The sequence below is a fragment of the Chlorocebus sabaeus genome, chromosome 25, assembly GCF_047675955.1.
Source record: "Chlorocebus sabaeus isolate Y175 chromosome 25, mChlSab1.0.hap1, whole genome shotgun sequence".
In the NCBI taxonomy this organism is placed as follows: Eukaryota; Metazoa; Chordata; class Mammalia; order Primates; family Cercopithecidae; genus Chlorocebus; species Chlorocebus sabaeus.
The window spans coordinates 5,782,942-5,800,834 of NC_132928.1; the positions used below are offsets into that span (position 1 = coordinate 5,782,942).

Here is a 17,893-nt window from a genome sequence, read left to right on the forward strand (position 1 = left end):
TTCTGAACACGTGTCAGAGGCATGTGAACCAGAGCAACTCCATCTTGAATAAGGGCTGAGTAAAATGAGGCTGAAACCTACTGGGCTGCATTCCCAGAGGGTTAGGCATTCTAAATCACAGGATGAGACAGGAAGTCGGCACGAGATACAGGTCATAAAGACCTTGCTGATAAAACAGTTGCGGTAAAGAAGCCGGCCAAAACCCACCAAAACCAAGATAGTGACGAGAGTGGCCTCTGGTTGTCCTCACTGCTACACTCCAACCAGAGCCATGACAGTTTACAGATGCCATGACAACATCAGGAAGTTACCCTAAGTGATCTAAAAAGGGGAGGCATGAATAATCCACCTCTTGTTTAGCATATCATCAAGAAATAATCATAAAAAGGGGCAACCAGCAGCCCTCAGGGCTGCTCTATGAAGTAGACATTCTTTTATTCCTTTATTTTCAAAATAAACTTGCTTTCACTTTACTCTACAGACTCACCCTGAATTCTTTCTTGAGAGAGATCCAAGAACGCTTTCTTAGATTCTAGATGAGAACCCCTTTCTGGTAACACATCATGCATTGTATGGAGAGGCATGTTTATGGCCTGCGCCTGAGCGTCTAGAGGTCCCCACCCTCCCACCCTCACCCTGCACCTGCTTACACACCTCCCTGCCCCACACCTATCTCCTTACAACTCCCCAGTTTCCATGGCTCGAGGTGAAGGTGTCTTTAGAGCAAGAGTCCCCTCCTTCTCTTTCTCCTGGTCAGGAATAAAACCCTCTTGCCTTTTTTTCCAACTGAGTGTTCCTTCTTTGCAACTGATACCAAGCAGGGAAAGAACTCAGTTAACCGGTGACACACTCACACACACGCTTCACACACCGGCTGAGGGAGCTCATCTTGGAGGAAGAGCAGGCAGAACACAGAGCTGCCAAAGGGCAGCCCAGACTCCTGGATGCCCTCCGCTGCCTCCACATCCCTCACTCCATGCTTCTTGCCTGGGGCCCAGCTTGCCCGTGCCTCTGTGCACCTCTGACCTCGTGTAAGTCAACTCTGGAGGATATGTCTCTTTCCCCTCCGATCTAGTCTCAGGCTCCTTGTTGGTGCATTCCTGGCTCCGTGCCAGGCCTGTACTTGGTCTAGAGGAGACTGGTGCTGGCTCTCAGGCAGTGAGCTCACAGCTGGCAGGAGACAGATGGGGAAACAGAGGTTGCGGATGATGGGGGTGAGCATGAGGCTTTGAGTCTGAACAGGGCAGACTGGGACTGTAGGAGGGCTGGGGTGGGTGAGGATGACTTAGAGCGGGGAGCTGGGTGAGGAAGAGCAAGGGAACTTTCAGGGAGAGGGAAGGTCAAGTGCAGAGTCCAGAACAGACAGGCAGCAGGATGGGCATTGTGGGGTTGGGTGCTGGGAAGTGGAGAGAGCTGGGGCTAGGCGGATTGGGCTGGACGTCTGGGCCAGGTTAGGAATCTGAACTGGCTCCTGAGGGAATTTAAGCCAAAGTTCCTTCTCCCCCTTTCCCCTTCTGCACCAGACCCTCCAAGCATAATAAAATATTTGCCTTTTTCAGAATGAATCACTCCCTGCTTCCTCTTTGTGGGAAACCTTCCTTCCAATTCTCTCTCCTTAATCATCCTTTGGGGTATCTCTCTTAACCCCTTACTGTTCCCCTCCAAGATCCTCACACTGCATCCCAGCTGACTCCTAACATGATCTGAACTTGGAATTAATCCATCCGTTTAATCATTTGCCTCCACTACTTCCATAGCTCCCTGAGGACAGGTTCTCCGGCAGCAGTGCCCAAAGTGGATTAGATACAAGTATACATACTCCTTAACTTACAGTGGGGTTAGATCTGAACAAATCATCAGCAGTTGAAAATATTGTAAGTCAAAAACGCACTTAATACACCTTAGCCTACTGTAAACTAAAACTCAAAGTCTAAGCCCCTTAACTGACTGAATGGAGGATGCCCCCTTAGCCAAGGGGATTCCAAGGTAACCTGAAAAACAAGTTCAGGCCACAATGGGAAGGGAGGTCGTCATGCCTCATTATATCCTCCTCCTTTAGGAATTCAGGCACTGCTGACCAGCATTAACTGAAAACAGAGATCTTAAGACTCACAAAACAGACTCCTCCTAGCAATAAGATACCAAATTCTAACCAGACTCTAGTAGAGCATCACATGACAGATAGCAGGCCCTGAAATAATCAAAGTATTTTAGCCCAAAATATATTTTTCTGACATATTTTGAAATGTCTCTGCAAAACTGTCTCTTGTGGGGAAAATCTACATTCTATAGCAGGGGTGTCCAATCTTTTGGCTTCCCTGGGCCACATTGGAAGAAGAATTGTCTTGGACCACACATAAAATACACTAACACTAACCATAGACAATGAGCTAAAAAAAAAAAAAACCTCTTAATGTTTTGAGAAAGTTTATAAATTTGTGTTGGGCCACATTCAAAGCCGTCCTGGGCAGCATGAGGGTTGGACAAGCTTAATGTAGAGAATCACCTTCCCTCCAGTCTTTTTAGCTGAGCATCTAGTAGCACCTTTTAAAGGTCTGAATAGAAACATTTGCCATCTGTTGCCTTTGACAGTGGCCATCTACGAGACTTCATCTACATAATCAAAACCGTGGTCTCTACAACCTCTTATCTCAACCCAGACACACTTTTCTACTGATTTCAGGTCTTTTTTCTTTTTTTTTTTTTTTGAGAGAGTCTTGCTCTTGTAGCCCAGGCTGGAGTGCAGTGGTGCAATCCTGGTTCACTGCAACCTTCACCTCCTGTGTTCAAGTGATTCTCCTGCCCCAGCCTCTGAGTAGCTGGGACTACAGGCATACACCACCATGCCCAGTTAATTTTTGCATTTTTAGTAGAGGCGAGGTTTCACCATGTTGGCCAGGCCAGGCCAGGCTTGAACTCCTGACCTCAAGTGATCCACCTGCCTTAGCCTCCCAAAGTGCTGGAATTATAGGTGTGAGCCACTGCACCCGGCCTTGATTCCAGGTCTTTCGATAATAACTTAATGCTTTTAACTAACTGCCAATCAGAAAATCTTTGAATCCACCTGTGACTTGGAGCCCCTCCAGCTCCTGTGCCTTCCCCATCCACTTTAAGTCGTCCTGCCTTTCTGGATTGATGTCTGCCTGTAACTTCTGTCCTCCTAAAATGTAGAAAACCAAGCTGTAAACCAACCACCTTGGGCACAGGTTTTCAGGACCTCCTTGGGCTTTGGTCACTTTTATTTGGCTCAGAATAAACTTCTTTAAATCTTTCACAGAATTTGACTATTTTATCGACACTACCTAACACCATAGCTTAGCCTAGCCTACCTTAATTGTGCTAGGAACACTTACAGTAGCCTACAGTTGGGCAAAATTATCTAAGGAGGCAAAGTCTGTTTTAAAATAAAATGTTGAGCATCTCAATGTAATTTATCGAACACTGTACTGAAAGTGAAAAACAGAATGGTTGCATGGGTACTTCAAGTGCAGTTTCTACTGAATGTGTATTGCTTTCATGCCATCGTAAAGCTGAAAAATTGCATGTCAAGCCATTAAAATTCTGGGACCACCTGTAGGCATCCTGAGCAGACTCCAGGTGAGAACTGAGGCCTGCCTTGGAGTCATGGGGGAAGAGAAGAAAATGGAGGCTTGGTGATGAGTTAAGGCCCTAGAATGGAGGGACTGGTTGGACACAGAGAGGGAAGAACCTTGTATAGAGAAGGGATTGTGTTTTGCTTTTGTCTTTTTTTGCTGAAGTCTCAGCACACTGTTCTTCCTATAACAGATGCCCAGTAAAGCTGGCTGAATGCAAGCAGAAAGGCAGTTGCTGGCTTGTACGAGTCAGGGCTCCTGGGTCCCATGGGCATCTCAGAAACGCTTGGGGGTGAGTGGAGTCCTGAAGCTGGCACATCAGCCCAGCTTGTTAAGTCCTTCACTACTGTGTACCTTGGGAAGTCCCAGAAAACACATCCTCCCCACCCTGCAAACCATGAAGAGCTAATGTCCAAGCAGCTTGGGTTATTATTGGTAAAGGACAAGAAGGCCATTATTCAAAGGGGAGGAATTGTGGTGTCTTTCACAAATGGCGGCAACAATGTTTCAGGTTCCGCATGTTCTTCCAGAACCCTGCCACTCTCCATCTAGAAGTGGGCTCTATGTCCCTCCCCTTTGATCCTGGGTGAGCCTTCATTGATCTCAATGAATAGGAATGGCAGAAGTGATGCTATGTGACTTCCAAGCCTAGGTCGTAAAGATGAGACAGCTCCCAGGGCTTTCTCTTGGGACATGAGCTGCTGTAAGATGTTCAGCTACCTTCAAGTCCCTGTGATGGGGAGACCACAAAAGAGACAGAGATCCCTGAAGCCCCAGCTGATCCACCCTTCAGCCCTGGCACCAGACATGTGGGTGAGGGGGACTTCAGATGACTGTGCCCATCCCCATCTGATTGCAACTACCTGAGAGACTGGGAGAGCGTTGCCCAGCTCAGCCCTGTCATCCTTCAGAACCATAAGAGAGAACAAAATGCCTTGTGTTTCAAGCCATTTGTTTTGGGGTGGATTGTTACACACCAGATACAGGTGTGACAATACAGGGAGCTTGTGCTTGGGAGTCTGAACTGTAATGCATACCAGGGAGCCAGGGATAGTAAGATACACCTGCTAACAGAGCCTCCCACCGGGGGATGCCAGAAAGAGAATGGAGCCAACACTGAGAAATGCCAGTGTCAGGCCACCCAGCTGCTCTGCAGTTCCCCAGGTACCCTGGACCTGAGATGTTCCCACTGTCTCCCTGCTGATGTGTGGTTTGGAAAGACACCTGAGCTGGGAAGCTGAGCAGACAGAATGGCCTGCCAGGGGAACCATTCTCCAAGAGGCAGGGAGGGCCCTTCTCCTCCTTTGCTGTGTTCCTCCCAGTGCTAGTGGGAAGCTTGGATCTCCCCTCCTACAAGCTCAAATATCCCAGCAATGCTGCCCTGACCCCGTACATGCAATGTTTTCTCCTTGCCTACAGTATTTACTCGTAATTGTGGCTGGATTAGATTGAAGCAATGCTGGAAAGTATATTTAGTTTGTCTTCAGCAACTCACCTACTGATTACCACTGCTATTTCTACCTCCCATCCGGCCACTCCCTTGTGTCAGGCTCCCCAAATGGCATTCTGTGTGCCCAGTGACCCCCACAGTACCTCCCCCTTCACTCCTGCTCTGCCAGTGGTTCTCAGTTGGGGGCACTCCATGCACCTGCAACTCTGCCAAGCCCCCAGGGGACATTTGGCAAGGTCTGCAGATGTTTTTGAGTGCCACACTGGGGTGTGTGGGTAGAGGCCAAGGATGCAGCTAAACATCCTATAATTCACAGGACAGCCCCCTACAATGAACAATTATCCAGTCGGTTGTGCCAAGGTTGAGAAACCCTGATGGATCTCAAATCTTACTTGTTTTTTGTGGTATTTCTTTAGAACTTTTGTTCCTTTGCTTTGCACGCTGACAGCTAGATACATGATAAACAGATCAAGATACCGAAGACTGCGCCTGGCTAAATTTCACCCTTCCTGAGACAACAGCATTTTAACAATCTCCAGCAGACCTGACACTCTGTCCCAAAGAGACATATCTCTCAAGGTCCTAGGCAGCCCAAGAAGGTGGAGAGCCACATTTTCAGGCAGCCGTGAGTCTTCGCTTTGGAAGGGAGGAGAAGGAACCTCTGAAAAGCCAATTCAGGGCCACCCCTCTGAAACTGGCAGGGAGGGGCTGCCAGAGGAAGTGCACACCCCGCCAGCATGCTAGGCCTGCAAGAGGGTGGCTGATGAGTCACCGTGGGCCATCCCTTTGTTACTCATTTCACAGTCTGGCAGCAGCCCAGAAAAGGATACCCCCAAAGTGGAGTTCCCCATGCATGTACAATCACCCTGCATTTGTATCAGGGGCTGGGAGGGGAGGGGGCAGATCCTCCATTTTACTCATGCCCCACCTTCATTATCAGGAAGTCTTCAGCCTCCTTCCCTAAACTACACACACATCAGAACTGTGAGCCACAGCCAGTGATCCAAACCACGTGTCCCAGGCCTTTCCTTTCCCTTCTCCCTGCCCCACCTGCTAGAAGGGAGGCCCTAAAAGGGAGGATGGGAGGGAGGTGAGGGTGCTGGGACCTGACATTCACTCTCCCTCACTCTCACTCGAGTCCGTTGCCTGTCTCAGCCGTGCCCTGGACCAGGAGGACGTGACCTGTGGCATGTTTCATGGTTTTTGTGTCCCTGTTCGCTGCAGCCCTGACCCTCCTGGGCCATCGCCCCCACAGTCACTAGCCGATATCAGAGTTTTTATCTCCAGTACCCCAGCAGAGGTGGCTGTTCCTTCCTGATGGCTGCCTTCCCCCCAGGCGCAGGCAAACCCACCCTCTTCCTCCCCATCCCTGCTGTCATCACAGACCCCATAGAAGAAGGGAGGAGGAGGTGGAAGCTTGCCCTCAGCCGCCAATTCCTGTCTTAAATTCCTGCTCTTCAGGAACTCTCCTTCCTTAGGTCCTGGAGGAACCACAAAGACAGTATCTATTTTCCTGACTTCCTGGGGGGATTCACAGTGCCGAACTACTAAAGTCTCACTTGGACTGGGGTACCAAAATACAGGAGAAACATCATCCTGAGAACGGGCCCAACAAGAATGAACATGGGAAACGTTCTCACTCTGATCCTGATCCCCAGAGAGACGGAGGAACCCCACGAGGTCCTGGGTTCCAGTGGCACTTTTCTGTCACACAGTCTTAAAGTTCCCTGCCTTGTAGGAAAAGAAAAAGAAAGGACGCAAACATCGTCATTGTTCCCATTTTGCAGATGGGTGTGTGGAAACTTATGGCTAAAGATCACAAGGTACTGGCAGCACGTGTATGTGCTGGGAGAGGAGAGAATCCACATTCCTTGGCACTGAAGGGCCTCTGGCCCTCTGTGGAAACATCAGGAGGCTGTGACCATTGTGTGACCCAGGAAAATTACAGCAGGAGACTCCTCTGAGTCTCCTTCCGGAGCTTCCCCCTGGGACACCACCTCCTCTGTCACATCCCTCTCCAAAACTTAGGTGGCTGCCAATGTCAAGTGCTAAAGCCGGGACCCAGTCCGGTATTCAAGACATGGCACAGTGTGTCTCCACCTCAGCGACCTGACCTCATTTGACAGTACTCCCCTCTAGCTGTACTCTCCCCAAAGAGAACGTGCAATCTGCATGGATTAAACCTTTACTACATACCAGCCTCTGGAGCTCTGAGCTTTATGTCTATTATTTCATTTCATCTTTACAGTCCCCTGAGGTAGACACATTTTTTTTTTTTTTTTGAGATGAAGTCTCACTCTGTTGCCCAGGCTGGATTGCAGTGGTGTGATCAGGGCTCCCTGCAACCTATGTTTCCTGGGTTCAAGTGATTCTCCTGCTCAGGCTTCTGAGTAGCTGGAATTACAGGTGTGTGCCACCATGCCCGGCTAATTTTTGTATTTTTAGTAGAGACAGGGTTTCACCACATTGGCCAGGCTGCTCTTGAACTCCTGATGTCAAGTGATCCACCTGCCTCGGCCTCCCAAAGTGCTGGGATTAGAGACATGAGCCACCACACCCAGCCAGTAGACACTATTATTTTATTTTTATTTATTTAGTTTTTTTTGAGATGGAGTCTCACTCCGTTGCCCAGGCTGGAGTGCAGTGGTGTGATCTTGGATCACTGCAACCTCCATCTCTCAGGTTCAAGAGATTCTCCTGCCTCAGCCTCCCAAGTAGCTGAGACTACAGGCGTGTGCCACCATGCCTGGCTAATTTTTTGTATGTTGTGTTGTATTTTTGTAGAGACAGGGTTTCACCATGTTATCCAGGATGGTCTCGATAGTAGACACTATTATTCTATTATTGTCTTCATTTCATGGATGAGGAAACTGAGGTGTGAAGAGGATAGTCATTCCCTCAAGATGACAGAGCCAGTACATGGCAGAATAAGAGGCCAACCCCTAACTGTCAGACACCAAGTCGTCATTCTCTACCCTTATATTTACAGATGTTTATTGATGTATGTTTATCTGTTTGTTTTGAGACAAGGTCTCAATCCATCACCCAGGCTAGGATGTTGTGGTGCAATCACGACTCACTGCAGCCTTGACCTCCTTGGCTCAAAGTGATCCTCCCACTTCAGCCTCCCAAGTAGCTGGAACTACAGGTACACACCACCATGCCCAGCTAATTAAAAAAAAATTTTTTTTTTGCGGAAATGGGTTCTCATTATGTTGCTTGGCTGGTCTTGAACTCCTGGGCTCAAGGGATCCTCCCGCCTCAGCCTCCCAAAGTGTTGGGATTACAGACATGAGCCACCGTGCCCTGCTTGTTTACTGATGTCTGTGCATTGCTCGGCTCCGATGTGAATACTATCCCACTATGAAGAGTAAAGGCTGAGAGGCTGGATTCCAGAGCTCAACAGTCTGCTGCTGTGCAGTGTAGCAGCCACAGGGAGCATGTGGCTATTTACATTTAAATTAAATAAAATTACAAATTCAGTTCCTCAGTTGCATGAGTCATATTTCAAGTGCTCCACAGCCACATAGGGCTAGCGCTGCCATTTGGGGCAGTGCAGATATACACTGTTTCCATCATCACTAGAAGCTCTATGGGACAGGGGTGGTGGAGAGGTGGCCTCACTGCACACCTGCTGGCCAGGCCACCTCCTCCTGGGACTCAGTCATCCAGACAGTGTTGCTAGCCAGGACCCCACCAGACCTCATGGAACACACAGTCCTTCATTTCTCAAATCCCCAGATGAGAGTGTCCCTTGGCTGGTCCTCTTGGGGGCTGGTGCTGAGCAAGGTGGAGATATAATTCCTCACAAACACCAGTCCAGCTAAAGCCAGGTGTGTGAGGATGCAGGGGCTGTCGAGGAAGGTAACATTCTAAAGTCACAGAATGTCAGAAGTAGTGGGGCATCAGGAAAATCTGTTCCAACCTTCTAATCTCAGAGATAAGATAAGACAATTATGGTCTTACAGGGGTGTGGCCTGGCTCCTGGCCACAGGAAGCTGGTGGAAAAGCTAAAGGGGCACCCAAACAGGCAGAGTCACCCCTGAATCCAGAGCCCATGGGTAGCAGGCTGGAGCCCTGGAATCCCACTCTGCATGCCCTGTGGCTTTGCAGGAAGGCATATGGGAAATGGGGGATTCTTGAAGGGGGTCCCACTGCTCCTATTCCTGGAGAGGGGGCAGGGAGAGCTTAGGAGAGATTTGTTCTTCAGGCATCTGATGTAGCTGGAGACTGTGGGTACCATGGCCAAAGCTGGCGCAGCCAGGGTGGGACAGGGGCCTCCAAGCAACACAGAAGGGTTAGCGGTTCACCCAGACTTGTTTATGAGCTGTCTTAGATGCACTAAGGCAAGCGATGTCTCATCTCGTCTCTAAGATCTTAGATCTTAAATGCGGAGGGAAGGCAGCTGGGAGTGGGGACGGCAGGCACAAGGGGGAAAAGTGTAAGAGCATTTACAACCAGAAGAGAAGCTGAGGGGACACCATGGCCCATGGACAATGTCAGTGCCCTGGGAGGCTGGTAAGGGGGCTGCTGGGACTGGTGGTGAAGAGATCACTCTTAAGAAAAAGAATGGATTTACTTTCTCCATCAAACCAGCTACCATCTATTTGCTAGTCTTTAAAAATTTTAACTACATGGGTACTTATTTATTTATTTTTTTGAGATAAGTTTTTCCTCTGTCACCCAGGCTGGAGTGCAGTGGCTCCAGAACTGGGCTGGAGTGCACGGCTCACATTAGCTTCCACCTCCTGGGCTCAAGTGATCTTCTGCTTCAGCCTCCTGAGTAGCTGGGACTACAGGCATGTGCCACCAAGCCCCGGTAATTTTTTTGTAGAGACAGAGTTTTGCTATGTTGCCCAAGCTGATCCCAAACTCTTGGGCTCAAGCGATCCTCTTGCCTCAGCCTCCCAAAGCGCTGGGATTACAGGTGTGAGCCACTACATACTTATTAAAAAGGCACCACAAATTCCAGTAGATAGGCATCCTAAAAAATCTCTGACCAATATTCCCCAAAACTGTCAAGGTCATCAAAATCAAGGAAAGACTGAGAGACTGTCACAGCCCAGAGGAGCCGAAGGAGACTTGACAACTAAATGAAATGTGGGGTCCTGGATGGGATCCCAGAATAGAGAAAGAATCTTAGGGAAAAACGAAGAGAGTCTGCATAATAATAATACTGCATCAATGCTGATTCATTATAACACATGTACCACACTGATGTAACACATTAATAATAGGGGAAACTGGGTATGAGGTATCTGGAACTTTCTGTACTGTCATCTCAGCTTTTCTATAAACCTAACACTGTTCTTAAAAAAAGCCTATTAACATTTTTAAAGGTACTTATAAAAACGCATTTTTAAATTTATAATTTAAAAATTACTTGCCAGGTGTGGTGACTCACACCTGTAATCCCAGCACTTGGGAGGACAAGGCAGGAGGATTGCTTGAGTCCAGGAATTTGAAACAGCCTGGGCAACATAGTGAGAACCCATCTCCACACAGACACACACAAAAATTAGCCGGGTGAGGTGGTGCCTGCCTGTAGTCCTGGCTACTCGGGAGGCTGAGGTGGGAGGATTGCTTGAGCCCAGGAGGTCGAGGCTGCAGTGAGCTATGGTTCTGTTACTGCACTCTAGTGTAGGCAACAGAGCAAGACAAAGAAAGAAAAATTATTTAAAACACTGAAATATTCAATTTTTAAAATTGAGGAATGCACATCTGACCTCTTTGTGTTCATTGTCTCCCCGTATGTTTCTTCTTCTGAGTTTCAGTCTGTGTGTTACCCTAACACAGGCCACAAGTTTGTCTCTCCTCGTTTTGGCATTTCCACCCTTAGATTATGAAATTTTCAAGGATGAGGATCTGGTTTCCAACCCAACTTATTTTCTTCTCCTCCTCTTCTCTTCCTCCACCATTCTCTTTTTCTTCGGCAATTTGGCGAAAGGACTTTTCACATAACTGGAATTAGTAATGATAATCCCAGTCCCTTGAATTTGTCTGGGATTCTACAGTGTGCCAAGTGTATTTGCCTGTATAAATCTCACTTTCCTCCACAGCCCTGGGAAAGGAGCCTTATTATTCCCATTTCACAGAAGAGGAAACTGAGGCTCAGAGAGGCTGGGTCCAAATAAGTGTCTAATGAGTGGTAGAGGGAACAGGACTGGAAACTTCCCCATCTGGCTTGCCTTTCCCATTGGTCTTGCTCCTTCCCCACTCGCTGCTGAACTAGGCTGTGGTGTGGGGCACCCTGTGAGTGTTCTGGGGGTCCATGTGACATCTTGAGGAGGAGGCAGGTTGACCCACCCCTGAAGGGTCCAGGGAACATTTGCTGGGTTACAATGAAATGGGGGTGTGCTGTTTCAACAGCCTTGGCAGCCTTGGGCTCTCCCCCAGGAAGCCAAAGGCCTGCAAGGTGACCTACGCCTTCTTGGCTGGGGTAGCTGCCTTCATCTGTGAGCGGTGAGGCTATGGGGAAAGCTCAGTGGTGACCCAGTGCAAAGCAAAGCAACAGAGGTAGGAGCAGCTCAGCCTTGGACCAAGTTTTCTGGGTCCTTGGGAGCCATTTCAAGTGGCAAGCACCTGTAAGAATGTGGTTACTACCCCACAATTTCAGAGCCATATTTAGCTGCAGGGTCAGCCACTGGAGGCTCCAGCTGGGTCTCCAGCCCTTCCTCCAGCAGGGCAGATTTTTCTCTGCTGAATCAATTCTCACACAACTACGTTCTGCAATGGAGATGGCTCTTGGTGAGAGCAGCTCTGTAAACATGGTTTAAATGACTTTGGTGAAGCTTGGAATCTGAGCCTTCTGGGAAGGAGGGTGGGTATTTCTGGATTAACTATTGCTGGGCAGCACAGTAAACAGGGCAGGGCGTTGTGAAGTGTACAAGTCTAAGAATGTCACCTGCCCAAGTTCCCTGGGGGAACTGAGTAAGGCTCAGGGTAGAAAGTGCAGGTAGAGAAGATGAATTTTGCTGAGAATGGTTCCTCAGCACAGCACTATGGCAAATTGGAGGGAGCATGGGTTAGGAAGAGTGTAGGATTTAAAATCAGACCAGGGTTCAATCCTTTGGCAATTATTAGCTGTGTGGCTTCACATTTACCCTCCCCTCTCTGTGGCTCAGGTTTTTTTATCTGTACAGTGAGGTGAAAATATTTACTTTAGATATGGAATGAGTACATGACATGCTGTAGTGAAAAAATGCCCCATGAATTGCATATTGTTATGTAGGTGATGGGTGCTGTTATTACTCCTTATGTGTGTAATAAAGAATGATCTTGGCCGGGTACAGTGGCTCACACCTGTAATCCCAGCACTTTGGGAGGCCGAGGTGGGTGGATCACTTGAACTCAGAAGTTCAAGACCAGCCTGCACAACATGGCGAGACCAGGTCTCTACAAAAAATACAAAAATTAGCCAGGTGTGGTGGTGTGTGCCTGTAGTCCCAGGTACTCAGAAGGCTGAGGTGGGAGATCACTCAAGCCCAGGAGGCCAAGGCTGCAGTGAGCCAAGATCCTGCCACTGCACTCCAACCCTGGGGAACAGGGTGAGACCCTGCCAAAAAAAAAAAAAAAAAAAAGAGAGAGAGAAAGAGAAAGAAAGAGAGAAAAAAAGGATGATCTTGTGGTGCTCTAACCCTCTAGCACAAGGAATGAGGAATAGCTGGTCAGAAACCAGGGAATGGCTTTATAATAGCTGAATACAACATCTTACAGGGTGTCTGAGGTCACTTCATTCACCCTCCTTCCTTCTCCGCTTTTGGAAGTGATGGAAGTTCCAGGTAATTACTTGCCCGGTCTTCCGACTACCAACAGAGCTGATTCTAGGCTCATATCTCTGGCCATGTTGCAGAGTGTCACTGTCATGGCCTCTGTTCCTGGTGCTTGTGAGGTGGTTGGCATTTGGTGAAGATCAAGGCCCCATCAGCACCGTCTGCCCACGTGCCAGAATCAGGGCGAGAATACGGTATACCATATTTCACAGACTGATCTAACTAGAGTCCTCCAAAATGAAAGGCCAAAAGAACAAAATGACCAATACTGCATTACACACACACACACACACACCCCCCCGAGAAATTACAGACTAGGTACTAAGACATTTTTAAAAGGTTTACATTTTCATCTGGTTTATAATTCCCTTGGGAGGGGAATTTCTCCCAGGGATGTTAAACTTTGCTGTCTCCTCTCCAAATGGTCCAGTGGTATTTACACAGGACTTACATCATGTATTTGTTGCTTGAACTTTGGCCCTTAAGGTGTTGTTAAACTTTGAAGCAGTTGTTAGGCAGTTGCTGTGTTTCTTTCTGGATTCTCTCTCTCTCTTTTTTTTGAGATGGAGTCTCACTCTATCACCCAGGCTGGAGTGCAGTGGTGCGATCTCCACTCACTGCAACCTCTGCCTCCTGGGTTCAAGCAATTCTCCTGCCTCAGTCTCCCGAGTAGCTGGGATTACAGGCACCCAGCACCACGTCCAGCTAATTTTTTTTTTTTGTATTTTTAGTAGACACAGGGTTTCACCATGTTGGCCAGGCTGGTCTCCAACTCCTGACTCAGGTGATCCACCTGCCTCAGTCTCCCAGGGTGTTGGGATTACAGACGTGAGCCACTGCGCCTGGCTGTTTCTGGATTCTGTAAAGCCCCCAGGGTTGGTCAAAGTTTCCATCAATTCCATTTTCTCTAATGAATACATTTTCCTGGAGGATCGGCCTTGGGTTCCCAAGGACCTCTATCTTCTGTCTTTTGTGGGGCGAGAAGAAAAGAAATGAAAAGAGTATTTTCTGCAGGTAAGAATGTGCTCTGGCATCTCAGGAATCTGTAGAGCCTGAGCTCAGACAAGCTTTCCCACTCAGGTCACATTCTCCCTCACAGTCTGTCTGTCCTAATGATTCACACAGATGCCCTGACATCCCTCAGGGCTAGAAAATTTTCCAGGTCCCCTCTTAGGGAGTATAGCTCAGGATTTAAACATACCCTGAGGTCAGGGGTACCAGCCCCCACTTCAGTTGTAGGAGGACCTCTGCATCCTCATCTATGAAATGAGAATAATCACGGTGACTTAGAGATAAATATTAGCTGTTAGCAGCTGGTATTAGGGGTATAGGAATAACAAAACCTCTGCTAGGTGGGTGAGGACAGGAGGTACAACTCTAGTTGACTGATTTTGTTACTGATGAACTTGCCTGGGGAGCCAGCCAGCTGACGCTGATGGCAGAAAATAGATTTTTGGTTTATCAGAGCAAAATAATCTCCTCCAGTAATTACAGGCCCGCATTTATTATGAGTAAAAGAACATTGAGGGTGGATTCTATGAGAATCTTAGATAACAGCCCCAGGCCCCATTGCTGGGACTTCCTAGAAGCTTTGGGAGTTTTCATACTAAAGGTAGAGAACCCTGTGGGTTCAAACCCTCAACAAGGACTATCTCCAGAAACAAATCTGAACTTGGCTCCAGAAAGCAAGGTTTCGGACAATTCAGCTACTTCGGTTAATTTTTACTTAAATGATCATTACAGCTGTGATACCACGGTAAGCTGGTTTTGCAAACACTGAAATGCCCTGGTACTTTAACTTCCTTCAGCAGTAAGCATTAGAGTTTTCTCTTCCCTCACACTGAGTCACCTTCCCTGGTCCCTGAACCTCAGAGAACTGATGTCTCAGTGCTGTCATTGGCCTGGGGGAGTCCTCTCACCTGGTCCTCTGCCCAGAGCCTATTTCATGAACCACTGGTAATACTGGCTCCAGGAGGTGCATACCAAGGGGTGGCTGACATCCAGAAGCCCCCTGGTCCTCCCAGTGGCAGCATCTCTGTAACCTCAGCAACTAGCCCTGTGCAGGGGACACAGGAGGCCTCATTTGTGTGCCCCAGCATGGGGCTGAAGGTAGAAATATTGCCCCCTAGGGCCAAGAAATTCCATGGAGCTTCTGCAAATAGAAATTGCCAAGCTGCTCAGGAAGGGAGAGAAGCCACAGATTGTCCCTCATCTCTTCCACCCACAGCCTTACAGACAGGACCCCCCAGCTTGCTCTGAATCCATCACTTACCCAGGGCTCCTTGGCAGATGTCTGTGCGGGTGGCTCCTCCAATGATAAATTGGGGGTCAGCGCAGATCTCCTGGGAACAAGACCCACAAAGTGCTGTTAGCCCCCCAGGCAGGTGTTTCTGCAGCTAGGATGACTCCATTCTCAGTGGATCTTCTAACCCCTTCTCCCCTCTGGGGAAAGTGTGTCATCACAGTCAGAGCTCTGTGTCATGAAGTCCTTCTGACCCCTGCTTCCTGGGCCCTGATGGGTGGATGGGCGGTCCTGTCTGAGAAGGGCAGGCATTTGGACCCTACACACTCTGGAATGCCTAGAGCTGTTTCCCAGGGGCCACAGCAGCAAGTCCAGCCTCTTCTGCCAGACGTTGAGACCATCACACTCCAGAGCCACCCTATCCACTGGGCTAGCACCCTCTCTCCTCTGTTACTGCATGCAAGTTGTTTTGCTTGCATGAAATTCCTTCCTTTCCCAGTCTCTTCCCTCCTTTTCCATATTGCATCATACATTGAGGCTCACTGTCACCTCCTCTGTGAAGTCCTCCTTCCTAGTCCTTCCTAGTCCAATCTTCACTCATCCCTTCAAGTCTGAGTCCCAGAGTCTCTGGACTCTGCAATTTACTACTTAGGTACTACTCTGTCTTCCTAACACATGCCCTTTTGAGGGCAGGGGGGATCTAACCCTTTTGAATTATTCCATGGGGTCATGAAACTTAGAGCATCTATATATTCTGTACCTGCTTACATCAGAGACTGCGCTCAAAGCTTTATTGCATGGAATGGGTATTATCCCCCTTTTACAGACGAGGAAACAGCTCAAAAGGGTGAAGTGACGTGTCCAAAGTTAACACAGTTCACAGATAATAGACAGCACTGGCATTGGAACTTACTGATCAAATGCGCCAACTCTTTCTGCTCCTGCCCTGCCTCTAATTGATTTAGTACCAAGTGTCCAAGGGTGTTAAAATCTCCGGGGCCGTTGTCATGAGCAGACTGATGGAAGCCAATCTTGAACACTTCTTAGCCCTTTCAGTAGCCCTCCAAGTGTGTTTCGATTCTGAACAGCCCCACCCAAAAGCCACAGAGGAAGTTGGGGCACAAACTTGGGCCTCTCTGGGCTCAGGCAACCTTGCCTTGAAGGAGCTGCTCCTGCGTCTCATGTCCACTTGGGCTGCACACGCCTGCCTCCACCCAACGGCGCTCGGCATGCCCACTCTGTCAAGCAGAAGTTTGCCTATGTGAGACTTGGATCTAGCCCCTGATCATCCTGGCTCAGATTGTGGGAGCTCTTCCGGAAGCACCGTCTGCCACAGAGGACATTCCCTTCATGCCTCTGCCTTGTTGCTCTCTGCTCCTATTGGTTTTGGGGATGGCAGAGAGAATCAGAATGCTCTTTTGCTGAGGCAAAGGAAGCCAGCTTGGCCCAAGGCCTGTCAGCGAGCTCTTATCCAGCTGATGGAATAGATTGGGCTTGGTGCTGGGAGCCTGTTTATTATAAAGAATCACAGTGATAATCCTGAGTGTGCCAGGCACTTACTCCAGCAGGGTTTTTCCATTATACTTCAGAAACTTTCTAATGCCGTTAGCAGACTCTAGAGAAGTCAGAGGTCAGAGTGGTGCTGAGCGATGCTTCAGAAAACTGAAACTTGTGCACAGCATGCAGGGCATCGAATCAAATATGGGACTTACCAGCCAGTGAAAAGGGGTTGAGGGTTTGGGCTTTGCTGCATTATTCTGATAACCTGGGTTTAAATCCTGGCTCTGCCACTTATTGTATAGGTCCTAGGACCCTGGAAAGTCACCTAATCTTTTGAAGCCTCAGTTTTTTCACCTGCAAAATGGGAACGATGAAAATACCCAACTCAGAGGATTGTTCTGAGTGTTAAATGAGATAATGATGTAAACATGCCCTGGCAAGCACTCCATAAATGTGATCTATTATTACTACTGTTGAAGAAGTTGATGATAACAGTCACTGAACTTGGAGACAGGACATATGGGTTTGAGGCTGAGTTTGGCCAGCTGAAGATAAGCAAGTGAGAAACCTCTCAGAGGTTTGATTTTCTTGGGGGAAACATAGGGGCTCACAATATCTGCCCTTGCTCCTAATGGACTGGTTGCTGGGAGGATCCGATCTGCCACCCGGATCACGCCTGCTTTCTCCTCACTGTGCCCCTGCATGGCCCTTGGACCCCACTGGACTTACTGCTTTAATCCCCCTTCCAGGTGCTGGAGCCACTCTTGCCAGTGTTGTGAAATCCTCTCTCCGAGGAAGAGCAGCTCCTCCTGCTGCAAGGCTAACCTGCTCCCCTCTCCTGCCCACAACCCATATTCTCACTTCCTCAGGGACGCTGTTTCACTGCCCCCTCCCTGCCTTTATCTTTAATCCCTTCCTCCTCGTGATTCAACATATGACACATTCAAGTTGTTCTCATATGAAAAAAAAAAAAAAAACAGGCTCTCAAAATCCAGGTCCTGCTCTACCTATCAGTTCTCCTCTCTTCCCAGGGGCCCTTCTTAAATGAGTTGATCACGTTCTTCATTTCCAGTTCCTTTACTCTGGAGTCTATAACAATCTGGCTTCTACCCTCACCTTTCCATTGAAATTGCTCTGCTAAACTCACCAATGACCTGCTAGTGTTCAAATCCAGTGGAAACAATTGTGCTCCCCTTGCCTGACCTCAGCAGCATTTGAGAAGGTAGGATAGAGGCAGACAACGCAGCCATAAAGGGTGGGCTCAACATGCACAGACTACACACAGTCCTGGATCTATGGCCTATATCCACTTGACTCTGAGCAAGTATTTAACCTT

At 48.4% G+C, this 17,893-nt stretch overlaps 1 protein-coding gene across 1 annotated transcript in view; it reads right to left on the reverse strand.

Annotated features, from left to right (window-relative positions):
- CAPN2 (calpain 2) overlaps positions 1–17,893 on the reverse strand; it is a 59,388-nt gene that overhangs the window by 39,037 nt on the left and 2,458 nt on the right. Inside the window, exon 2 of the mRNA XM_007988349.3 lies at positions 15,088–15,157. Within this exon, the coding sequence (XP_007986540.1) occupies positions 15,088–15,157 (70 nt within the window). The remainder of the gene's footprint in view (positions 1–15,087; positions 15,158–17,893) is intronic.